This window comes from Taeniopygia guttata, chromosome 13 (assembly GCF_048771995.1).
Source record: "Taeniopygia guttata chromosome 13, bTaeGut7.mat, whole genome shotgun sequence".
NCBI lineage: Eukaryota > Metazoa > Chordata > Aves > Passeriformes > Estrildidae > Taeniopygia > Taeniopygia guttata.
Window position 1 is genome coordinate 13,227,334 of NC_133038.1, and position 26,623 is coordinate 13,253,956.

Here is a 26,623-nt window from a genome sequence, read left to right on the forward strand (position 1 = left end):
TCCTGTTGTTGTATTTTGATGTAAATCTTTATTGTTTAGCAGTGATTAGAGAAGCCAGAGCAGGCCATTAAGATGTCTGAGAATGAAGTGCTCGCAATATAACAGGGTCAAAATGTGTTTGTAATTTGCAAACAATAAATAACAACAGTAAAACTTTTTAACAAGAAACATTTCAGAGGGAAAAACAAAACAATGTCTGAATAATCTCAGTGACTGAGGACTGAGAAGAGGCAGCGATGTTCTTTGTAGATGGAAGGCAATACCACATTGTGGTTTTTTCACCATCTTAAGCTTCTAAATCCCCCTTTCAGCTTTTTTCTACAAAATTAGACTTTAATATTTCATTATTTACATGTAATATGAATTCAGTCCTCTTAATAGTTAATCTTCTCTCCATTTCATTGTTTTACTGTGTGCTTTTTGTAGATATTAGCCTTTCATTTTTATTGGCAAAAAAAAAAAAGAGTGCATTTTGAACACCACAAATTAAGCTAATTTTTTACTGTTGCCTTTTAAATCTTAATGATGTATGTATTGTTGTATAAATCATGTGAATGGCTCATGTATAACACTAATAATAGCACTACCACTAACAAAAGAAAGCCAAGTTGGAGTGGTGGATCTTGTACACTTTGTGTGTGATTATTTCATAGGGAGTAGAGACTAATAAAAGCCAGTAACGATGGATAATTTAATGTATACAGCACAGCTAGCAAATCAAGTTCCAGAAGTTGCATCTTAATTTAGGCAGATATTTTCTGGATTACTTCTAAAAACTTCCACAAATACTACAAATGCAGATTGTGAATATAACATTGTAGGGTAGCAATTTATTGCACTATAATTTTGTTTATGGCACTACTGATCAGCAGTTTCACTGTGGTGGCTTAAAGCTTGACTTTTATTGGAATAGACGTTTTGTGGAATAGCAATGACCAACAATTACATAGTTTTTGTCATTTTCATATGGGTATCATTTATTAACAGCAATATCCAAATTAGCATTTCAGAGGTTTTTCAGGCTAGATGGTTTTAACTACTCCTTCTCACATGAAAGTCTTAATTTCCTTCACAGCACGGACCTGTGAATTGTAGGAAATGACAGTGGGGGTCTGTACCTGATAAATCTGCCTTCTAATGAAGGGCACAGCGATGTGGAACACGTCGGGTGGGAGCATCCCTGGCAGCCCCTCTGCTCTGGCCCCAGGGTGGGGCATGGGCAGGGCTGGGCAGGAGGGGCTGTGCCAGCAGGGCAGGGGTGCAGCTCTGCTGCAGCTCTTGTGCCAATCCAAGGGAAGAGAAGGTGCCAGGCTCCCTGGTGGAGCAGCCCAAGGCACAAGGGCTCACCTGTTCCTCCTGAAGCTCCACCAGGAGCCAGCTGGTCCTGCCTGCCCAGGATGGAGCTGCTGCTGCCCAGGCTCACAGAGGGGCCCTGGGGATGAGCACAGGACAGACCCAGCTCAGCACGAGCCCTTGTGGCTCTGGGAGTCTCCTTTGTGGCCCTGTGTCACTGTGTCCATGATAATGAGATGGAATGGACATCTCAGATTTGGCCTCCTGTAACAGGGTTAGATGCTGGCTGGGGCTTTGGAGTCAATCTCTGACACATGTCACAGTTGTTAAGATAGGTATTAATACAAAATAATACATTTGTGTAGTGTTCAACTTTCCTGGAGCTGTCTATCAGAAAGTTCTGAAGTGGATTTCTTTAAAGACTCCCTGTCTCCTGAGGAAAAGGGGATAAGGCAGTGTGTCCCTGGACAGGATCTATGACTCATTATGTCAATCAAATTCCACTTCAGAGGGGAATAAAGAGATTTGTATCTCAAAGCTGTGCATAACGACTTCTTGGCTTTTCATTTCATATTTATGAGCGGTTTACTTTGAAGTGTTTATCAGGCAATACGCAGAAACATGAGAGAGCATTGCCTGAAACCATGTTCAAGTGTCTAATCTGTTAAATGCTTGCTGAGCAGGCTAGTTCATCAGTGCATGCAATGCAAAAAAGAGAGGAAAAAAATAAACTTTCTAGGGTTTTGAAGCAGAATCTTTATATTAACAATATAAAAAGGATTAATAATGCCAAGCATTTTGAAATAAATGTAATATATAAAACTTACAAAAGTTGGTTATGTTCTGTGTTAAGTAGATAAATAGTTCTTTGCTTGAAAGGAACCTTGGCAGTACTTAATACCAAAACTATACAGTGTCACATCTGCTCTTAAGATGGGAGTATGCAGTATCCACAGGATTCTCACTGCTAATTTTAAATGCTGGAGGCATTCATAAGAGCAGGCTGGTATAGGTTTCTTTTTCCCCTCTAAAAAGGGCATTTCCTGACAACAGGAATGTTAAAAGCTGATTAAAAAAAAGCAGTGGCATTAGTCTGCAATGGAAACAAATTTTGAGCAGTATCACCCACTTGCTGTGCGCTGTGCCTGCAGTGGGACTCTGAAGAGGCAAATATTGTTAAATAGGTCAAAAATTAAACCCCATAATTTTAGGTAAAATGGAAACCAAATGGCAATGTTTTCCTCATTTTCCTTCAGCTCCAGTGGGTTAGTTAAAAGAGCCCATATGCCTCGTGGTGCTTGTTCCACTTTCCTGTTCACAGATTTTCTGCTACCAGTGCTCTCAGGTCAGGCTTTACTAATTCTGGCTGGGTGTGGATGGTCCAGTGTGAGGTGGGGGCACTGCAGCCCCAGCCTGCAAACCCCCCTGGCACTTCTGGTGTGCCCAGGACAGGGCAGTGTTTACCTGGGTGAGCCTGTGCTCCGTGCTGTCTGTGCATGTCAGCCTGCATTTAACTGGAAAATAACTTCACTTTCAAGCTCATTTTCAAACATGTTCTCACATATAAGTAATATTAAGAAGGATCAACAGAAATATCACTAGTTTGGTGCTTAATTTTACCAAAAATTCTTTAAACTAAAGTATCTTTTCCACTACAGAGAACATATTTGATTTTCATGACTTGATTTGTGTGTTCCTGCTTTAGGCTTCTTAAAGTTATTCTTAAAATAATTTAGAGCATCACAGCTAATCTCCACTGTACACTTCTGATTATTTTAGCTATAGATTTCTGTTACGATTTTCCAGGTCAGAAATCCTTAGAAGCTTTTGGATTTGTTCACTTTTTTGGATGGAGGGGTTTCTCCTCAGGCTTTCCTGTTCAAGGATGAAACTGTTCTCTCCTTGATTCTATATCCATGCACGTTGTTCACCAAATTCCCAGTTTAAAATGAACAAACAATAAAAACCCCAGAAAGCTATGCAAAAAAAAAGATAACAAAGCTCCTATAAAACTTATGCTGTGTTCAGTTTCCGTAACACAAGTAAGTTGTAGAACTTAAATCCAAGGGTAGTTTTGTGACATGTATGCCTGTTCTCTGTTCTGAAGTCTTTAAAGAGATAACAAAAGAGAAAATAGAACAAGCGAATGCCTTTGAGAACCACAAATCTGAAATTTAAATAGAGGTGCTGGCATGCTCAGCCGAATCAGAGTTCATCAGTCTGAAAGTGACGGATAAATCTGAATATCCAGAGCCTGTCACGGTGGCTTAAGCCACCTGAAGCCACCGGCCAGCTTAGCTCATGTGCCCTATCACACCGTAATTAAGAACAGAATTTTTTCTGATAAGACACTGACTGCAAGGCCACAGGCAAGGGACGTCCAGCAGCACCAGGCAGAGCTGCTGTCAGTATTCACGTCATGGGTGAAGAGTCTGGCAGCAGAATGGACCAGCTCTCATCCAAGGCGTCCTGTAAGCTGCAGAGAGGAGAGGGTTTTTTCCCATCCCTGTTCTCCGGTGCTGTCCTTACCTACTCCATACTCCCTTTCAAAGATCTTAGGTTCAGAGCTGCTTGTGACACCCATATAACCGAAAGGGAATTATGTGAAGTACCCTAAAATACTTCTTTGCAAAATATTGGTAGGCTGAAAAGTGTGAACTAGTGGGAGGATTAATGAATAATCCAATCTAATCTCTCTCTTGCTAAATCCGAAGAATTCTGTAATTGGAGTCTGCAAACTCAAAAATAATAATGATGATGATGATAAATAAAAAAAATAATAATGTAATCGTATGATGCCTAGGCATACTTGACCTTTATCAGTGAGATGTGAATTTTTCATTTCACCTGATCTGCGAGGCACTTATGAAGCAAGTAAAGGCACTTAGCAATTGAGATGACGTGCGTGTTAAAAATAGTCAGATAACACAGCCTGCACAGTAACTCTCTTTCAAACCAACTGAATTTTTGTCTGGTTTTGTAGTATTTGCTGTATTATCTCTTAAAAATAATGCCTCACAAAGATTTTGGGGTTAGGCTGAAAATTTTTTAACGCAAAAATAAGTGACAGACAAGTGTACTATTTTTTTAATTACAACTGGTTCTTGTGTAGAATATTTGATCTAGTGGGGGAAAATAATTATTTTTAAAGTCAGTTTGTGAAAATCAGGGTCAACATTTTCCCATACATAAATAATTATTTGACAAAACTGTTGTTCTAATTGAGATATCTTGATATTTCCTCTTCAGGGGATCGCACACTGCCACCTGTTAAACTTAATGCAGAGTGATTGTAGGAGCTTGACTCACTCTTTGGCCCACTTGCATGTCCCTCTATTATTAACCAATAAAGTCAGTGCTGGCAGTCCTTCAAATCTGAGACAAAAGTGAAAGGGAAGGGACAACTGGCCCTATTGTTCCAGTGGAGTTTTATAGAACAAAGACAGTTTCTAACAGCAAAAAGTTTGAATAAACAGAATCTATAACCTGTTTATTGGCACATAACACAATGAACACTTCTCTGTTCATTGAAGAAGGGAAAAGTAGTCTAAATTAAAACACTGCTGCTGAAATTCTAAGCCACTGAAACACAGAGAAGTTGGAATGAAATAGAGAAGCAGTTTACATTAACCAAGGGGAGTTGGGGTGCTGAGGTGGGAAGAGAACCTTGGAACAGCCTGTGCCTGCACTGCTGAGTGCAACCCGCTGAAATCTTGGTGTTCAACATGGGTACACAGGGACCAGGAAAACAAAATCAAACAGCAGCCTGTTGTGACTGCCTGGAAAGCACTGCAAGGTAGGGAAGGAAAAGAGGTGCATGGGAGGAGATCATGTTTCTTCCTCCATGGGTCCTCAGATGCCTGGCACGACCAGTGAGCTCCAGCAGTGGAACTGGTGGCTCTGCAGTGTTGCTGCTGTAGCCCTGCAAGCTCTGGATGTGCCAGCAAGGCAGATCACTGTGTTTGTGTGCTTGGGATTTCATGTGCAGTGTGCAAGCAGTAGTCATTGGTAGAATGAAAGAAATCCTGTAATAAGGGTTGGTATTTTGTCTGTAGCAAAGTTCAGGACCCGTTGTCATCTGGATTGGTGCCAACTGATTCATTCATAATACCACAACTGACTGGCTGATGAAAATAACTAATTATTTAGCTAATTTTAGGATTAAAAGTGAAAAACTGAAAGCAGTTTATAATTCAGTCAAATAAATACAGATGTTTCCTGATCTCATATAATGAAGACAATTGGTGAATAAAAGAAGATGTGGTTGTTTGTAGGTAAACTTCTCAAAGAGCTGTTTCCCTTGATACCTGATTATAATATATTTATCTCTTACTCCAAAATATAGTGCTCAAATTATTTTATTATTCTTCAAGTCTGGCATGAAGTTTATGAGGATGTTTTATGTGACTTATCCAATTGACGCAGTTCTCAGTTTAAAATGTTTGATTTATTTGGGAACCTCTTCATTTTAGATGAATTATTTTCTCAGTCCTCAAAGTCATTCATATTGGTCTGCTGATGGTGCTCCTAGTAGGATTAGAAATGTAGAGTTAAAGGCTGATATCTCTGTCATTTCTGAAACATGTTAGGAGCAACGTCATTCAGAATATAAACACAAGTTCTCAGCCGAATAATGGTTGAAACTTTTTGTTCTACTGTACAGGTTACAATTTACATTACCATTATTTCTAAGTGACATGGTATTTACAGTGAAGAAGCACCTTGTGACTAAAGAGCTGACAGCTGCTAGTGCTCAGAAATCTTTATATGTGCCTGGGGACCCTCATAAAATATAGAGTAGCCATGTTCCCAGCTCGTGAAGCAAGGTAGAGAGAAACAATTAAGGTTTTGTCTGTGTTGACAGCTGATTCAGGTTTTTTGAGAGTTCCCAATTAAACAGTCATGGAAGTATGAAAGCTTATTACCATTGACTTCTGCTGTTTCTTGAGAGCACAGCCTATTTATCAAGTCGTGAACAGTGGTTTATCTTTTGTCACTTTTAAAATCTTGATTTAGGAGTATAAAAATAAGGAAAAGGCTTTACATTAATTCAGCAAAGTATCAACAGCTCATTTATCCAGTGGTTGTTTACTACAGATTTTTGTAGAGCTTTTTCTTAATAATTGAACTCAGTATAGTGTATCAGTGAAGATAAACAGCTATAGAGTGATTTTATCAAAAAACTACTTTATATGTGTATATGTATATTTAGAGAGAGAGAGAGAGAGAGTCAACTGGAAATTAAGGCAAACTTACTGTCCTTTTCTTACACAATTGAAAATATTTTAACAGCAGAAGACCTAAATCTTCTGAGCTAGACTAGAATGAAAATTACATCTTTTTACTGGTGAAAACTGACTTGAAATTCTGTGGGACTATGGTATAATTATTGTACTATTTTGTGCCAAATGAGCCTAAGAGTGCATTGCAAACATGCATAGTCAATATAGATACTAAATGGTAGCTATCATCTATTGGGATTGCACTTCATTCTTTCCTTATATTATCTTTAAAACTGACTACTCTTCCAAGTTTGCATTTTCCATGGAGCTGCAGCTATTATTCCTTCATAGGAAAATCCTATGCTTGTGTGACAGGAGATAGTATCAGGTGTTGAGCAGGTTGGTAAACATAAAAAAACAGATTGAAAATAATTCTTCCTGTGTTCTTTATGCTAGCTATCACTTTAGGTACACAGAAATGTCTAATATTTTCTTGTGTTTCTGTGATGGATTTTATTTATAAATTCACTATCTCTTAAAAGGAAACAGGCATTTAACAAAATTATTCCACAGTTTGATCCATTTCAGGGCTGGGAATAGAAAATATGCACACTCTTTTTAATAAAATTATACTTCAAAAACCCAAACAAACAAAACCCAAAACAGTTCCAACCACCACCTCCAAAACCCACTATTACTTTGAAGGCATTTGGACCAGAGCTGGGGAGTTTACAAGAACTTCAGGATTTGCCATGAGGCTTCACAATCTGTTCTTTCTGTGCTGCTTGTAAAGGAAAAAGTTCCAGGAACTGAATTTTTGTCTCTTGGGGTTGGTTTGTTTGGAGACTGGACAGGGACTGGTTCTAAGATGGATGCTCATGTTGTGTTGGTTAAACCAAGGTATCCATGCTTTCAATGGGAGATTCCAAGCCTGGGATCTTTCCCCTCTCTCTGTCTGTGCATCTCTGTTGAAATCCAGCAGATTTCCTGCAGTCTGAAGTGCTGGGAGCTCTCAGGTGTGCCCAGGAGCTGCTGCTGGCCCGCGAGGTCAGCCCTGAGCAGGGCTTTCCCAGCCTTCTGCTGCCAGACACAGAATAATAGGGGAGGCTCAGCCTGAGATTTTCTGTCTGCTGGCACTTAATCAGCAAGGAGAAGGAGGAGAAGTGCACCCAGGGAGAGCACAGAAGGGTGAAGCACAGAGGAGAGCAGAGCAATTGCTTACAGAATTGCACACATCCATCTCCTTCAGGTTTGAGAACGGACAGTTGGAAGGAATAACACATCCCTTTAAAATAAATGAAGCTGTACTTCTTTTACAATTCCTTAGAGCTTGGAAAAGTTGGAAAGATTGGCTAAGAAAGTAAAGTGTTAGCCTGAAGGTTTGCATTTCTATGTGGGCTGTGTGGGATAGATAATAAATAGTCAAGTTTGCTACCTAGCTCCATCCTCTTGTCCCCTCAAATCTGAGTTTGTCTTTAATCAACACAGCATCAGAGAAAGCCATACATGTACACTTTTCCCTAAGCCAGAATATCATCAAAATCAGGTTCATCTCCATAAGGTGATGCCAGAAATACAGCTGGTGGGATAGAGAGAAAAAGAGATCTCTTACACCCTGACTCTGTGTAAGAACTGCTCAGCACTAGCAGGACCCTCACAGCCCCATTCCAGCTGCAGAGAAGAAAATCAACTCTATCCCAGCCAAAAGCAGCCCAGCATCTCAGAGTCAGAAAGGAGCAAGGCAGTTTATAAAAGACTGTTAAAGAATTCTTCTGTCATTGATGGGAGAAACTAGGAAATTAATTTTACATTCAAACCATGAATTGCAACGTTCACAAATATTTCTGTTTGCTGCTTCTAGTCAGTTTGTTGCAGAAGGGACTAAAGCAGACTGAATTTATAAAGAACTGAGCAAAATTAAGTGTGTGTCAGAGATTTTTAAAAAGAGAGACCTCTTCCAGAGATTAGACCTAAATTGTGGAACTCCTACTAGCAAAATCATTATAGCTGTGAATATAACAAAAGCTTGAGAAAGGATGGAATGTTAAATCGATATATTTTTCTTATTATTTTCTGTAACTGATTGTAGTAGCAAAGACTGTGAGTTATATTTATTCTTTTGATTTTAGACTTAGCCCACTCTTGAACTTGATGTCATGTTGAAGGCAAATTTATCTTATCTGTGCATTTCAGAGATCTTCCTCTGAGGCATCTTGTAGCGATCACAGCTGGATTAGATTAATCTTCAGAAGGGCAATAAATGCAGTTTCTGATCAGCCAAATGAGACCTTTGCCTAGGGGTTAGGTGAAAGTAACCTTTGCTGAAATGGTGATGCTTTCTAGGCTTAGTAGGGATAATGAGTACAGTAGTACATCATTGAATTCAACACACTGTTAGTAAGTGTTTATATCCTAAATAACTGAAACAGTAAATTTCTGTACAAGGAAGTGCACTAAAGAGATAATAGAAGTAATGTCCTCATTTAAAGGAAAACATCTATTCTATTGAGAGACTATTCACAGCGTGTAGATTATGGGCAATGATGATCAAGTACATAACATTATACTACTCTGCTAAACTAGAATGCTGCTGATCTGTTTTTGTATGAGAGATTATGTACACCTTAAGGGAGCAGCTGGGTTTAACTGCCTTCCTTTAATGAAAATCATCTAGTGGTTTCTGCAGGAGGGGATGAAGGGACTGAGCATGGAGACTGCTAAGCTGTTTCATGTGAGAAAGCAAAAACCTTGTGACTTTCTATTTTTGGTCCTGTGTTCTTCAAGGGAAAGAAGTTTCTTTCTTTTCTACCAATAAGGATCCGACGTTATCCATCTCTTTTCTCTTAGTGTCACCAGCAAAGCAGTAGATGCTACAAGAATCTGAAAAAAAGCTTTTAGTGTGCAAGAACGCATTCTGCCTGCACATTTCAGTCCTGCTTTGCAAGTGACATTCCAGGGAGGGGCATTTCAGTTCCTCTCAGCTCCCTGCAAGCCCCAGGTGTAGGGGATGCTGTCCCACCCTGCTGATGCTGGCAGTGCAGTTTGGCTTGTGGGCCAGCATCTGTCTGTGGGCACACAGCAGAGCAGACTGACTGGCCAGGGCACGGCAGCCCGTGGCACCACAGCCCTGCTGCCTTTGCTTGTCTTGCCACGCCTGAGCTCCCACTGTCATTAGAGCTGTAAGGATGGTACTCCTTGAAGGAGACACTAAACCTTCACCCCAGGCCAGGCTGTGCCTGCCTTTCCTCTCTCCAGTTCATCAGTGCTGTAGTTTGTGCTGGCACTGAGGCAAGGAGGCCTGAGTTGTTCTTGCTGAACTTTGTCATCAGGATTCCACATGAAGTATTCTGGTGGCCTGAGTGGATATGGAATGACTTAGGTGTTTTTCCATCTTTTATGAGACTGTACTTCATCTGCAAAGTAATAGTAGGGTGCCCAAAGGGGGGCAGCCAGGATGGGGAAGGGCTTTGAGGGGAAGCCATGTGAGGAGCTGCTGAGGGCACTTGGTCTCTTGGAGAAGAGGAGAATGAGGAGAGACCTCATTCCATACACAGCAGGGTACAGAAGGTCTCCTTTCTTGTAAGGGGAAGAGAAGAGGCAGACACTGATCACTTCTCTGTGGTGACCCATGACAGGACCTGAGAGAATGGCCTGAAGTTGTGTCAGGGTAGGTTTAGGTTGGATTTTAGAAAAAGATTCTTCATCCAGGGGATGGCTGGGCACAGGAAGAGCGTTCCCAGGGAAGAGGTCACAGCACCAGCCTAGCAGAGTTCAGGAGGTGTTTGGACAATGCTACCAGGCACAGGGTGTGATGGTTGGACCAGACTCAATGATCCTCTTCCAATTCAGCTTATTCTGTGAATTACTGGACAAATTATTTCTGTGCATCCAGATGTTGTTTATCCTCTATGTGAATATACAAGGGTGAATATGCATGGTCTACTGGTGGTCTGCAGATGGCATTAATACCTTAATGTGCAGTAATGGCTGAGTAAATGAGAGAAGAATATGTTAGTGGAAGCAGTTTATATGTCATTCAGAACATGTGGGCAGTTTCATTTTAGGAAAACAAGGCATGTAGGAGAACTAGGTCCAGAATAAGAAAAGTCTAGAGAATATAACTGTAGTATTTCCATCTTCCTTTCCTCAGATTTTACAGTAAATTAAGGGCTATGAAACTATTAGGAATTATAGAGATACATTTGTATGTTTTAGGATGTAAAATACATATCTGAAAACCTCTTTTATATATGTATGTAGATGTGAAAAGATTATTATCCAAGGACAAGTTATATATGCTGCATTACAGAAAAGTCTCAAATAATATTTTGCAGAAGCAAATGCCAAAAGTTAGTATATAAAACTAATTTAAAATCTACCAGTAAAGAACATGTCTTTACTAGATGGGGAAATTTCTAGAATATTTCATGTCTACCATCAGGTCATAAGACTATAAAGGGATTTCTGAGAAGCAGCATAGAAAATCCTTTCCCAGAGGTTCAGGGGCTGATTCCATTTGTGGTCTTGATATGATCCACTTCTCAATTTTTAAAAATTTTGTCAGTTGCTGGAAAATGCCAAGTTCCCAGATAATAAAACTCAAATGGGTGAACGAGTTTTGTGAATAGTGTTTCAGAGCCTATACCATTTTCCTCAGGCAAAGTAAGAACAGGATGCTAATCAAAGTGAAATCATCTGGGCTTGTAAGGGCTGTTGAAATCCACCAAATATCATCAAAATGTTTTACTGTGTATATACAACAGCTTAATTTAGCTAATATATTCATAATTTGGGTGTATCTATAGACGTGCCACTAGCAAACAAGAAAATTTGAAAAACTTTTATTATTAGTTTAGTAATTTTAATATGTATCTAATGTCAACATTACCTGGGGTGGGCTACTATGATTCAGTTCAGTAAATTTTTAATATTAATTTTGGTTTGATTTTGACCTTTTTATTAATAAGTCTAACCTTAGTTTGCTAACATGACTGAAGTAAAACTAATCAGTCATACTGTTTTTGTTAAATATCTTCCACTGAAATTGCACATGATTAAAGTTTACATTTTCCTTAACAGTAGCTTTATCTGTCATGCTAGAACTCTTCACTTATTTAAAAAAAAAAAAAAAAAAAAAAAGGCAAAAAGACAGCAACAAGCAAAAAATCTCTAGAATGAAGTGCACTTGAGAAGCTCTTTTTTAGGACTGTTGAGTTCTCTGCTTTTGGCTAAACCACTAAATTTCTGATTGCTACGTTCAATATTAGAAGGCAGATAAAATACGCTCTTAACTAGAAGGGTTTGGGTTAATTTGGTGTTGATGAAAGTGAGCTAGCTTTTTTAATGTCAGCGTTTTTATATTCTTTTTACGCATTGCCACTAAATTTTCCATTCCTTGAGAATCATTGTCTGGTGGGAATTCTTCCCCTGGCGCTGTGGCCGCGGGGTCACTGCGGGGCTGTTTGACCTCAGGGTGACAGAGCCACGCCCCAGCCTGGTCACTGCTGCCTGAGGACATCACTCAGGCTTCCAGGGGAAATCCATCCCCTTCCTTCAACTGATGAGCTTCAGCAATAAATTTAAACTGGACCCCAGTTTTGCGTTTTACATGTGTGCATACACCCCTTATCCAAAATGTGCTTTGGCAGTTAAATATGAGACTGGAGAGAGCTGATACAGAAAGGGGAACCAGATGGATTTAAAATGCTATGAGCTTTCCTGGCTAACCTGAGAAAGAAGTTATAATACTTAAAAAAAAAAAAAAAAAAAAAATCTAGTTACCTTCTTTATTAATAGCAGACACTTATTTTATTTAGTGTTTTATTTAGTGTATGAACTTCCATTGTTTAGCTTCATTCTGACAAATATATAAATATAGAGAGGAAGAGGAAAAAATAGAAATGGATTTTGGACAAAATAAAACTACTGTTTTAGAAACACAGACTACAGATCTAGTTTCCTTGTGAATTAAGAAATTAGTTAAATAATTGGCAGTTATACTGCCAGCAACTTCAGTCTGGTTTTTGTTTTTAGCCCAATGTAATGAAGCTCAAATTACTTTGCTTTTCAAAATCTTTGCAAGCCTTAGAGACCAGTGAATATTTCCCTTTATTTTTTTACTGCCCTGTTCATTACTGTAGGAAACAAGTACATAAGCAGAAATCAGGCGGCAATTCTGGACTTTCTTAGAACCCTGGGGGACTCAGTGTGCTTTAAAAATGTATAAGATTTTGTCCACTGAGTCGTTATTAACTGCTAAAGGTCATGTGTTTTGACATTGTCTCAGAAAGTTTTGCCTTTAAACCAAATGACCTCCTGATTTTGGTATCGATTAATTCTTTCTTCTGGAATATGGAGGGAAAAGAAAACAGTTACAGTGTAAAGTCTATCTTTGTTTCTTTAGCAGATATTAAATTACCAGTTACACCAAATGTGAATAGAAAATTGGTGACAAAGTTCCATGTTACCTCATTGATGGATTTCCATTCTTTCACTATCTCTGTGAAAGACTTGTGTATGTGAAAATTAGCTTCATTAAAAAAAAAATCTCTTTTTGAGTAATCAAATGCATAACTTTAAAGCTCATGCTCTGTCCTACAAATATGAGGTTACATACACACTAAAGCAGGTCGTGTCATTAGCACTTGTCATGAGGTTTATGTTAATTAAGTGATTCATTATTTGGGGCCAAAAGAGTAGCCTAGAATTTAGAGACCTTTCCTACCTTTATTTTGTATATTTCATCCATTTTAAATACATTCAATATTTTCAAGGTTAAGTCTTGCTAGACCAGTGCGCCAGAAATTTCTGTAAGTAATTCATCAGTATACAGCAGAACTGCGTAAAATTAAAAAGAGATCTGATATTTTCAAGCTGAAAATAAATCCTCTAGATTTTTAATGACTTAATGTTTATTTTTTTTTGCCCTTGTGGTTCTAGGAACAAACTTCACCCTTGCAGAACTGGGGATCTGCGAGCCGTCTCCGCACCGGAGCGGGTACTGCTCGGACATCGGGATCCTGCACCAGGGCTATTCCCTGAGCACGGGCTCGGACAACGACTCGGACACGGAGGGAGGGATGTCCCCCGAGCACGCCATCAGGCTCTGGGGCAGGGGCATCAAATCCAGGAGAAGCTCCGGCCTGTCCAGCCGGGAGAACTCGGCTCTCACGCTCACCGACTCCGACAACGAGAACAAGTCAGACGAGGAGAACGGTAGGGTTTGCCTTCAGTGTACTCCTATTCTACTATTCCTAACCTACTAAAAATACATCACTCTGCTTTCAAAGGTGAAGTTTGCACTTTCTCGGTTTGACTAAATCTGGTTTGGGTTTTTTTGGCATCACTATCAGGAAACTATTATATGTGCATCATATGATAGATATTATGTGTGATCTTACAATTTACTTTTCATGCCATAATCTGTCACAGAAGTTTGTGCTCCAAGTATCTTAAATTAAACTTAATGATTAGAAGCAGAAAGAAATTTCCAAAGAGAAATAGTTTGTATATGTGATTTTTCTACACAGCTTGAAGTAATATTAATAATCCACAATGTGCTGATAGCTGTAGCAATTATGCTAACTCATAACAATCAGATTTAATTTTATGTATTTTTTCCATGGTTTTGAAGTTGTAAAAACAATTATTTTGCTCTTTTAATACTGGTACTGTGGAGCTTTTGGAAAGCAAATCTATGCATCAGGCTGAGGCGGAACGCTTGTGTTTAGTGTAATTTAAAGTCTCACAGAAATGAGACTTTGGGCACAGCACCAGTCACTTGTGACTGAAGAGTGTGGCAGGGGTAGTCTGACTCTCCTGTGTTCTGCACTGTCCTCTCAGGTGCACATATCCAAATTCAGGTCCTTTGCGTGGATCACCCTAAGGTTCTTAACTGGGGAATTTTCTGGGCTCATAGGTTTAAAGAACTTTAGAGAGAAAATAGTAAAAAAGGATTTGCAGGAATTTTTTCTCCATCCTATAGGGTGATGAAAGTGTAAACTCAGCTTAGTTAAAATAGAGACAAAGGGGTTTGGATCTTGTCATTCTGAGGAGGTGAAGAGGAACCTCCCTAGCATCATCAACTCTCAGAACAACTGTTCCAGCAGCAGGACACCAGGGATACAATTCTGTTTGATACGTGTTGGATGCCTCCCAGAAGAGCATTTTTGTAGGTGTTTATTTTGGGCTCCTCCCTGTATTCACTGACAGTTGTCTTGGTTTCAGCAAAGTGGGTGTGCCAGGCTCTGGAAACACATGCTACTGCTTGTCAAAGCAAACAGGGCACAATTACAGTTTATATGTTGATAGGAAGAAGTTCAGCAAAGTGCAATTGATTTTGTTTGTAACAACAGTCTTTTTTTTTGTTGATTTAAATTGAATCTTCATGTAATATATCCTCTCCATAGGCATAGCAGGATACATTTCTTCATCAAAACTAAGGAGGGAATGTGCATTTACTAATAATGGTTTGTACAAGGAAGCTCATGTTTTAAAAAAAATCAGTGAGCAGTTAATTGATTTTTCCTTTTAATAATGCCATTCACAGAAAATATGAAAACTTCCATTGATTTTAGTACAGTTTTGTTAAGGCTTCTGAGCATAATTTCAAATAAAAGTCCTGACTAATAGAATTCTGACAATATGGAATGGTTGGGCTTCAGTGCTGCAGCAGGAATTCACTTCTGTGCAGGTGGTTGTCTCCATTTCAGTGGCAGCAGTGTGTTACACCTTTTGTCTAAGAAAACATAATGATCTCAGAACCCACTTTTATATACACACTGTCACAGACTGATAAAAGAATGAGTCTGTTCACTTGTTTTTCGTTTTCTTCCCCATAATAAGTGAATTATTCAGTAACTGGAAATACAGTGCAGTGAATCCATTTTTCATGTTTCTAACAATGATATTAATAGGAGAAAGAACAACATGATCAAACAGCAAGCAAGTAATACACCACTATGTGGAATTAATTTTGGGTTTCTGTGTGTTTGGTTGTTTAAAAAAAACAGCACGCAAGGTGTTGTGTACACAGAAGTGTTAACTTCAGTAAACTTTTTAGCCTTACTCTCTCACAAACCCTGGTTAGCTCAAAAATCAATGCTTCTTCACATCACTGATTTTATGAAGTTTTGGGATACATTATCATATAGATTGACAGTTGCCCCACTGGTTCAACACCACAGTGTGGACACTTACAAAACCATCATTAATTTCTCACACTTGTGCCCAGCAGTGGTTTTCTACATAATAAGCACTGTGTCCTTCAGAAGCAGATCGATAACCTGCTAGGTGTTCATCCTGAGAGGAAGTAACAAGAATCTATATTTCAAGAGAAATTTGTACTCTGATATGGTTTCATATTTGCAGGATACCAACATAAAGCAAGACATTACATGGTATGAGACTTTACTCATTTATGTCTAGCAATATTAGAGGAACTCATGATGCTTACACCCCTGAATTTATTGAAAGTATTGTTAAAGGATTTTCCCTGATACAGCTCAAGGGTCATGAAAGAGTAGTACAGCTCTAAAAGATGACTGTTTTTTAAATATTGAGATCCTATCACAATTTCAACTTTAAAAAAACCCCAAACAAACCATACCTCTCATAATTTTTTGTATCAATAAATCTATTTTGTTATTTCCAGGTAGCACAGAGGAAGCTTAATTTCTAAAAATTGCTCCCGTTCAAATCCATTCACAAAGCTTGTGACCATTTTCTGCGCTTGTAGATTTAGTATGATTTAATTTTATCATAAACCAGAATGCTGTGAACCTTGAAATATTAGCAGGCTTGGAATGCTTATAGGTAAATTGAAATAATGGAAACTCATTAAGTTCCATATTTTACTTGGTATACTGAAATTCTTCCTCACCAAACACCTTACTGATACTTTACAAACACTTATATTTTCAGAAATCTAATTAGACTCTAAGTTCTTACTGTATCTTCTAGTTTTTGCTGCTGTCTAGATGTGACCATGTCTTCTTTAGACAGATCAATTCTGAATTTGTAACACAAATCTGTCATCAGATTGTTACTCAACATGATGTACTGTGTTGTGAGATTAAGGTAAATTAATTGTGGGGGTTTTTTTTGGGTTTTTTTTGGGGTTTTTTTGTTGTTTTTTTTTTTAATGCATGCAATTGTAAAAGACCAGTTAGAAATACAGATCGCCTCTGGTGTCATGTGCCATCTTTGGAGAGAGAATCACCTGTGGGGATGCAGGTGTGAGCTATAGGGGATACAGCAGGGTTCCTCAATGCTTAGTTTTTCTTTGATTAAATCTTGTAACTATTTATTCTGAAACATCGTGGCAAACTTTTCAATAGGATTTTTTTTTTCATCAGTTGCCTTGTTCTTTTCTAAACCTACAGTATTTCTATTTCCAGAGTAAAGCATAGGGGTTGGTCATGTTTAGGTAGTGACCTTGAAGTAACTACCCTTTCAGGGTTGCTTTTTTATGTTTTTGGTTTTTTTTTTTCTTTAAAGTTGAATTGAAAATCATGTTCTTCTAAAAAAAATAAAACATTGTAAAATAAGGTAACTTTCAGTTTAAAAATACATGAAAACAGAATGATCATAATTAAGTAGCATTTATGTACAGAATCTTTTTGCAAGAGATCTGCAATTTTCTCTTTTTCTAGCTTCACTGTTGTTGAATGACCAGTTACAGGCTGTTAGGAAAGCAGTGAAATTCAAGTGACATAAGGCAGATGGGAGTGAACAGCAGAACAGGCCAATAACAGAGAAGAGAAAAGGTAATCTTAGGTAGAGGAAAAGAGGATGGAACAGTAGGATGTAAACTCAGGGCAAATCTTGGTTTGAGTGCTGAAATTAACTCGTTGGCTCAAAGTGAACACAGAAGGAGGGTTTTCAGTTTGATGTGAATCTAGATCCTGCTGGGAAAGAGAAAAATCTACAAATAGTGTTGGTGACTTTCGTTTTTTTTGGTACATAGTTGTTCCCTTGACACTTTTTCTGCTAGTAACATTATTGTATATAATGGAATAGATAATGTGCTGCACTGATATTTTCAGGTTCAATATCCATCAGTATTTGCTATTCTAGATGTACTGGTGGCAATGACTTTTATTATTTTTTCTATATTGCTTTGGTGGTGCTTTTTATTGTAGCAATTAAAAGTTGAGTATCAGACAATACCTTATGTGCATATCACTTACTAAATGAAAGAGTGCCATGAATAAAGAAAATAAAGTTGGAAAAATTATAAGGTAAAAGATGAAAAATTGTATTTGTGTTGTACTTCTGATTGAATCTTATGAAAAATCAGGTAAATTATATTTTTTTTCTATTTTTCCCCTGCTGTGAAGTTTTCAATGGCAATTTCCTACAGTAACTTCTTGAATGCATCTGTAAACCTTAAAATCAAAACATAATCCCACCTCATAATTCAAACTGACCTCCCAGTGTACCATTGTTTCAATTTTATGAGCAGTATAATCTGAGCTTTTCCTGGGATGTTGCTGAATAGCAAACTTGGAATTACGATAGAAAAGATGTTATTGCATCACCGGAGTTTACAAAAAGGCACCAGACAGATGACAACCAGGGAGTTTATTTTCTTACTTTTACTGTTGTAATTTTGACATGTTGTTATCAATATTTCATTTTTTTTTTTTTTTTAGCTTTCTATTTCACACTTCATAATTTGCAGGAAAGATTATAGCAACACTGTGGTTCTACTCTTGAGACTATTTTGGGTTTGTCGTATGCATGCTAATGTGTCTGAGTTGTAAGGGAGTAGAAAGTAAAAGCTTTTTATGTTGTTGGTCCCAGAATTCTGTTTGGGTTAAACAAGTGGGAGATTAGGATTGCTTGCTAAAATTTCTCCACCAAGAAATATTTGTTTTCACCAACAGGAAATACTTACCTTGTTAAAAGGGGATGTTTAAATAGTGGTGATGCAGTTGGAGCAGGTCTGTGTCATCATCAAATGCCTGTGTGTGGGAAACATAATATGCCTTCATAATTTTGGGATAAAATATCGATATTTTGGTACAAGGAACAGCAGGGAAGATGCAGACTTGCTCTATATGGCATAGTGGAGAGCTGGTTTCTGTAGGGAAAAATGTCTGGGAATGTTGTGGCTGTTTCTCTCCCAGAGCGACCCAGGTAGCTGGGGAACAACAGGAGGCACCGATCTGAGAGAGGAGAAGGAAGAGCTGTCACAGTTGTGAGATCTGTTCCTCACTGAGAAAGTGGCCAGATGGTCCCAAGGAAAGGCTGGGATTGAAATGAAATGTCATCCATTCGGAAAATGGCATCGCACACGTCATACATCACCGAGGCTCCTGAAGGAGGAGAGCTGGGGAGGTGAGCTCCTGCATGGGCAGACTTCAGCTCTTCTTCAGGAAGGCTTGTAAAGTACTTTGTAAATGACAAATTTAGAAAGTCATTAAGCACAGTATCAAAGCTCAGTTGCTTAAGTGGATCCAATTTTGATGTGCTCTCAAAACCTGAGGGCACTTCTGATAGGAAGTGGTTTCCTAATGAGGGAATTGACTAGCAGGAATGACTTTTAAAGACTTAACTACACATAAACTCAATTTGGTCCAGGTAAATGGCTTATGTATTCAGTGCAGGGAGAGTCTAGATGATGGGGTTAAGGAGAAAAAGTGGATATGTAGTACTGGTAAACTTTAAAGCCTTGTGTAAGACAGGAATATGAAATGACAGTATTAAAAACTTAAACATTTGTTGCAATTTTAATATAACCCAGCAAGACTGCAGTGTAGGTTGGCAGGATGATGTGATGAATTACTGCTTCACTGTCTGGTATATATTGAAAAAGCTCAATAAATACTATCTGGAACAAAGTGCTTGATGATATTCTAGAGGTTAAGGATGGAGATGTGGCAAGAGAGCTCTGCCTTGGTGGCCTAAAAGAGTAAACCCAAATGCCATCTTGACATTCAGGTGCTCATAGCTGACATTCAGCACTTGGGCAGCTGTTAGATTTTCCATTCAGATCCGTGTTGACGTGGGAGATGTGCATCAGGATCTTGGGTTTCATCCTCCTAGAGATACTGATGTTTCTAGCACTCATGATTGCAGGGGGAATGGATGGAATGCTAAAACAAACAAGCAGAAAATCCAACACAAGCCCACAAAAACCCAAAATCAACCCAAAAAGTCCCTCTGGATATGGTGAGGTGAGGTCTTACACCATGAATGCCCATACTGTTCTCCCCATTCATTTCAGTCAGGGCTTCAGCACCTGGAAAATTTTCCATTGCCTCTGGGGCGACTCCAGTCCCACATTCTGTGCCCTGCTCTGGCACAGAATCATTGGGCTTTTTGTCCATATCCCATTCAAGGGCCTGCTGAAGCTGTATTTTGTTTGCAGTCTCTCTTTTCATGGTGGGTTTTTTTTGGATAATATGAATGCCCTCCTCATAATCAATGAACTAAGGCAATCAGGAATTGAGACCGAGGAATTTAAGTCCAATATTTAGCCAGGAAACTGAGGAAAACAGAAATATGGGCTGATGAATTAAGGCTATCTGGAAAATACTGCGGCAGCTGGGTTCATAAACTGCTGAGGTTAGCTGGGATCTTCCTTTTTCCTGAATTCTAAGGAAAGAGCTTTTGCCTGCAGCTGTATCTACATCACTGTGTGAAGGTCACAACATGGAGAGTTTTATAAAAAAAACCTCTCAAAATAACCACAAGATTTTTCAATTATTATTTAATCATGAGCCTTTCCATCTAGTAGAGAAATGATGAAACTGTTTAACAAGAACTCCATTACAGTACATTATTCAGTTTGTCAATTATTAGTTTTATAAAAGAAAACTTAGATGATATAGGTCACCTAGGTAAGCAAGCAGCAGCGCCTTTGTTCAAACCATAACTGAGTTAGAATAATGCCTTTTTATTCTTTTCTATAAAAGAGATCTGTGTCTGATAAAGTCAATCCAGCTTGGTGCTAAATGCATTGTGTGTGGCTGATGAATGATAAAACCTTTGCAGGAAGGTTTGCAGCTTTGTCTGTACTTAGTGTATAACTAAATTTAATAAAGTGAAACAAAACCTAAGCATTTTACTTTTCCCTTGTAAACTGAAGCACAGATCATGGGAATCCATACTCTGAATGTATTTTGTCTTGCTTTTCAAAATGAGAAATTTTACCAAATGCTTCTTCTAACTTAGTCACACCAGAGACTGGTACCTATCCTCACGTATGGTATCTCACTATTAATAATCTCCCTAATTACAAATACTTGCATACTTCACTGATTAGTGCATAATTACATCAAGGTACACACTGCTTTTTCTAGCCAATACTTCATTTATAAAGCTCAGCCTGAGTCTGGCCAATCAGCTCAGGTGCTGCAGTGAATGCCTACTGTCACATGTGTAAAGGGACATGTAGGTGGCTGTTTAAGTGTCATTTCATTTTCTCAATATTTCGTAGGATGTGCTTTGTGTTTACACTCTGCTCACTGTTCTTTTCAAGGAATCTGTCAGCGTCGAAGGCAATGGGTTTGAATTGATTGTTAATGTGATGTTGAAGTGTCATGTTCTACTCAGGTAGGATAGACTTCCCCTTCAGATGGAAAATGGATAGGAAAGGTTTCATATGTATATATTAGACTAAATAGAGCTTTTTGAAAACGGAATTATCCCATAACTAATGAGTTTTGAAAGATATTATTCATCTTTTACTCTCTTTTATTATAAAACTTTTTTCACTTAATTCTTAGGTAGTAATTTATAAAACATGCTTCTGAGTTCCATTGCTTAGGTCAAATGAGAGAAAATCTAATTAATAAGCCTAATTTTGTTGTTGGTGCTGTTTGGGGTTTTTTGTTTGGGTGTTTTTTATCAGTAAAATGTTCTGTTGTGACTTTTTGCAGAAGCAGAATTGAAGGACTTCTGCCAGATACTATAGGAGCAACCTGAAAATTAACTTTTTTTCTTTGCTTTTAATTTCCTTATATTTCAGACAGGTTACAGACAACTTTCTGCTTAATTTAAGCTTTTACAAGTTCTATGACACTCTCCTTCCTTGGCAGTGATAAGGGAAGTACTTTTATCTATTTGTTCAGCCTCTCTGTAGCATTTGAAATTGCTGACTCTCTTTTCTACACTCTTCCTGTAAGAAGCTCAGGGGATGATTGGCAGTGATTCAGGAGGGCTGAAGCTCTGCCTCTCAAATCAAGTGAGAGGTTTCTTATGAGCAGCTGTTTGTCCACTTGCCTGTTCAGCCTTTGGCTCGCAGGCCTCTCATCAAAGTTCTTCAACACCTCAAAAGCTGTTGGTAGCACCACAGAGACCATGCTGAAATCTTAACCATCTGTGAACAAGAAACACTATCTCTGGTAAAAGTAGAGGACTGTTTTTTCAATTTATATTTTGTCTCTCTTGTGGATAAAGAATATCAGATTAGGCTAAACCCATAAAGGAAAGATGTGATGATACTGGGGAGATGGAAGTACCTTGAAGAACTTGTCTTTTCCTAAAGTTACCTGCTCTCAAAGACTTGTTATCATTGTTCTTAAAGCTAACTCCGTATATTTTTCAGCTTGCAGTGGGACTCCTGTCCATGCAGCAGATTTATGTGAAGTAGCTTTAAATGTTTTTCCCAGCTCAAATAATTGACCCCCATTTTGTGCTTCTCTTTGACATCAGAGGGTGCCATTGCTGTGATCTTCTATGTTCATGTGCTAAACCCACTGACTTTTGGGAAAGGCATTGCTTCTATATGATACCACTCCTTTTAGTTGTGTAAAGAAATGGCAAAAAAGTGTCCTTATGGAGAAAACTGGCAAAAGAGCTATGTGTAGATTGAAACGGTAGTTAGAACAACCCAGTGCTAAAACAGGGCTGTTTTCCTGGTGTCCATTTGGGTTTCTTACATTTCATCAGCACCACTTACACTGTAGTGGAGTACAAACTCATTTCTTACCCTGAAAATACCCACAAGTTTCTGGATGCTTAGTCCTGTGCAGCAGAACAGCACTGGTGTCAGAGGAAGAGGCAGTTTTATTTGTGAATAAAGTTCCAGAAGGAGGTGTAGCTACTACAAAGTTGCTAGTGTACTCCATGCTGGCTCCTGGAGGCACCTGCCCTAACACTGAACATGTGTAAAATCCTGAGGCTTGTATGTACCATTTGTTCATTAGTCTGTGCTTGCACAGTGATTTTCCATCTGTGCTCAGGTCTGAAAGAAAGATTTACACAAGCTGGACTCTAAGAAACATAGCTGATTCCTGGAATGTATCACAAGTACAGTTCATCCTCAGAGCATATCAGACTGTATTTAGATGCAGTACAAACTCATACTCATATCTTCTGTCCTTCGATATTTTCTCTGGGCTCCCAAATACATAATGCAGAAATATGGGTAAATGAAATAAAAATATGAACTTATCAAGCTTGATTTCTTACAGGCTGAGATGGAAGAAGACACTTTGGTAATTTTTTAGTTTTCATTTTATTAAGAAGCATGCTAGTATTATTGAGGGCATTCAAATAGCATCTCTCTTGCAGCTGAGCAGCTATTCAGTGGGAAGGATGACTTTTGTGGTTTCTGAAGTTGTTATAAATATCTCAGGAACTGCTGACTGTTCAAGTCATTCAGGCTTTTCAGTAGCACGTTGCTGATGGGAGAAGATCATCACTGAGTGGGTGAAATTGTATTTGCCTGAAAGTCCAAAGAGCCCATGGAAACCAAAACTTCCTTGCCATGTTTGCCCTATTGAAACTGAGATACCATCTTGTAAAAAGGCATAATATCACTCCATTACAGCAACATGCCTGTAGGCAAGGCACAATGTGTGAGCATAATTTGTTTGCTCAGAGCTCTTTTCTACACTCTTTGCTGTCATTCAGAAATATTGAGAGGTAGCAGTTGGATTTTTTTCACACAAATGGTTAAAGGACTTTTCTCAACATCAAATTAGCGTTCAAGAGTGAAAATATAGCTTCTGTTTCCTGAGATGCTGAGTTGTAAGAATGAGTAATCGTGATTCCTGGGGGAATTTATTTTGTTTTTTACTTGAGTGACACTAGATAAATAAGTTTATCAGTTTTCCACAGAACATTTATATTTAGTAAACTTGAAATGAGATGAATTACAGAGAAGTTACTCTTCTTTCTAGTTTTCTTTAGGAAGGGAATTATTTTAAGGAGGCGTGTGCTATTTATACCTCCCACATAATGCTGTACCCTCCAGCTATATTACACAGCGTGGATATGGACAAAACAAGGGATGACTGTAATTGCTTCAGTGACTGAAGTTTGTCTTTTGTAGTTCTTTTATTCTTTTTCCTATTTAAACTTCTTTTGCTCAGTGAAACAGGACATCACTGACTCTTGTGTTAAAAAGCTGTTTCTGACCAGTTTTGTTCAGTGCACAGGTAGTGCATTGGAGGATTAGGTCAAGGGTAGGACTCTGACCAGAGGGGCAAAGGAAAGAAGAGTCCAAAGAGGTTCCAGGTTTGGGGCAGCCAGTGGAACACCAGGAATCTACCATCCAAACCAACTGCTCACCATGTGTGCTGGGTGTGCTGCTCTTCAAAAGCAACCCAGAACAATTCAGCGAATAAATTCTGAAACTTTATCTCTGTATAAATTCTGGTTTACTTTAAAGCCTCTTTTATAGCAAACTTTCAGTATAGCAAACTTTCCAAGCTGTATTTCTGAAGCTAATAATATATGTAAATCAGTTCATTTCCTTCTTTCACAGAGTTCTCTACATTTTCAGTATTAAATAGTTAAATAATAATCCTTATGTGCCCAGTCCTGTCAGTATATCCCTGGACAGCTTCTCAAAGGCTCCTTGAGTCTCAATCATCTATATTCATTTGCCAGTTCTAATTTTCTGGAAAATTACTGCATATTTCAAGACCACTTCTGTTGTGATACTTAGCCAGATTTAATTCTTTCAGATACTTTATTCCTTAACCTATAATTTGACTTCCCTGAGAGTATTTGAAGATGGGTATGCATATTCAGTTTAGTCCTAAATTTTGGGATTGAATCACACTCCAAGTGTGTCCTCTGTCTCCATCAGGACTCCCTGTCCTGTCCCCTGAAGGTTCTCTCTTTTTGGGCTAAATGTCCTTCACAGGAATAAGGACACTCTGTACATAATGAAGCCCAGCTCTTGTGGGTGACAGAGTACCATCTAATCTTTCCAAATGAAGGTTTCTATTCATTTAAAGCAGAATTTCCCATATGTTTTCACATTTTTTATGTGGTTTGAATTAATTAATTGCATTTTACTTTTCTAGGTAGCAGGACAGATGAAGGCAGCCTAGTGTGATTACAGTTATGTGGGGGTTTTGGGGTTTTTTTAAGGAAAAAATGAATGAGACCTGTGATAAATGTTAGGAGACTGGCCTATAATCACAGCAGGCAGAGACTGATAATCAGTGTTTTCTGTATTATCATCAGTCCAGCTGTTTTGCTAAAGATACTGAGAAAACTCTCTGGGAACAGTCAGTACTGCAGTGCTTCAGTTTGGAGGCTGGAGCTGAGGAGGAAGATTTGGACAGAATTCTGAGGACTTCACAGTCAGCATCATGAAGATAAACAATTCTACATGGTGAAGAGTAAAGGAGGTAGAGCAGGCATCGCTGTGTTTTTTCTGGCTTTGGTCAGTTCTCTGATATTTTGTATTAAGAGTTTTTTTCTTTTTTTTTTCTTTTTTTTTTTTTTTTTTTTTAAACTGATGCTTTTCACCATCTTTTCCCCCATCATTTTCAATCCTGGTAAAAATATTATGGCATTTACCTGTCTTTGTCTGAAAGATAATTTATTCCACTTTCCTACATTTGTTCTAATGTAACATAGTGCCTTGAGCTTAAGACATTAATGTGGTTCCAGATAATCTCCTAGTCTCGTTTGACACGTGATGGCTTAAAAGCACTCTTTATAAAGCAGAATATTACAGTATTAATGTGCAAAGTGAGGGTTATTCTCTCTTTCTCCTTCTGATGAATTCTTTGCATGGCTTAAAACAAATGGAGGAGCACATCATTTTACAGAAATAACGATCATCTTAGAAAAATGATCTGAAAAAATCAATATTTTTCTTTTCCTGACTTTTGTCCCTCCTTATTTGAGTCTAGTTCATGAAGTAATGGAATGTTAAAAATGCTTCAGATCACTTCTGTGGTGATAAATTTTGACAATCTTTCAAATATTGGTTTCCTGTATTTCCTTTCTGTTAGTCTTCTTGTGCCATATGTACTGCAATATACTATATTTTTTTCTTAGCTTGAAAGCAATGTTGCTTTTTTTTCTACAAACAAAATCTTTTCAAACCATTTTAGATGTGATTTGAAGTATTTCTTGAGTTTCGCTGTTATGTCTCAGAGGAGTAGAACATATGTGGCAAGTTCTCCAGAAAGAACCTCTCTAAAGAACATATTAAAGATGAAATATAAGGATTTTTAGATCAAAAGGATAATGATTTTTTAAAAATCTTTACTATGTGATAAATTAGTCAGAAGGTATTATAAAGATGTACAAACTTGCACAAGGAGAGGGAAGGAAGAGAGTGACTTTGAAATCAGTGCAGGCACAGACCTGGAGACGCTGTCGGGAGCTGGTTGTGAGCAGCAGGCAGAGCTGTGACAGAGGCACCTGAGCAGATCAGAGTGAGCACGACAAGGGAAATGAGCTCAAACCCCATTTGATCAGATCTGTGTTTGCAGAGGGGCTGGGCTGCTCTACATGATAATCAGGAGTGGGGCAGGGGCTCCAAAGAAGCCTTTGGTGCCTCTCAGGCTCTCCTGGTTCTGCCTTCCTGTGATTCCTCTAAAGAACACAAACCCAAAATGATGCTTAAAGCTGAAAGTAATCAGCTAACATACATCAGCATGAACCAAAGTTGTGTATTTCTGACAGGAATTCTAACAGACTTGACTCTATAACTGTGAAAAAAAATGCTATTTAATAAAACCCCAACAGATTTTCAGAGCAACTAGACATATGTATCTAAAAGAAATGCTGGACCAAAACACCTCACACTATGATAATTTCTGTTTCAGATTTCATATGTGAGCACGTATATGACTCATTCATGCTTTAAATACAGTTGTGAATGCATTTATCATTTGGTTAGT

The 26,623-nt window shown here is 38.3% G+C and overlaps 1 protein-coding gene across 17 annotated transcripts in view; it reads left to right on the top strand.

Annotated features, from left to right (window-relative positions):
- TENM2 (teneurin transmembrane protein 2) overlaps positions 1-26,623 on the top strand; it is a 613,377-nt gene that overhangs the window by 161,145 nt on the left and 425,609 nt on the right. For all 17 annotated transcript variants that reach the window (XM_072935329.1, XM_072935331.1, XM_030284000.4 and 14 more), the window contains exon 4: positions 13,455-13,730. In XM_072935329.1, coding sequence (XP_072791430.1) covers positions 13,455-13,730 — 276 coding nt within the window. The remainder of the gene's footprint in view (positions 1-13,454; positions 13,731-26,623) is intronic.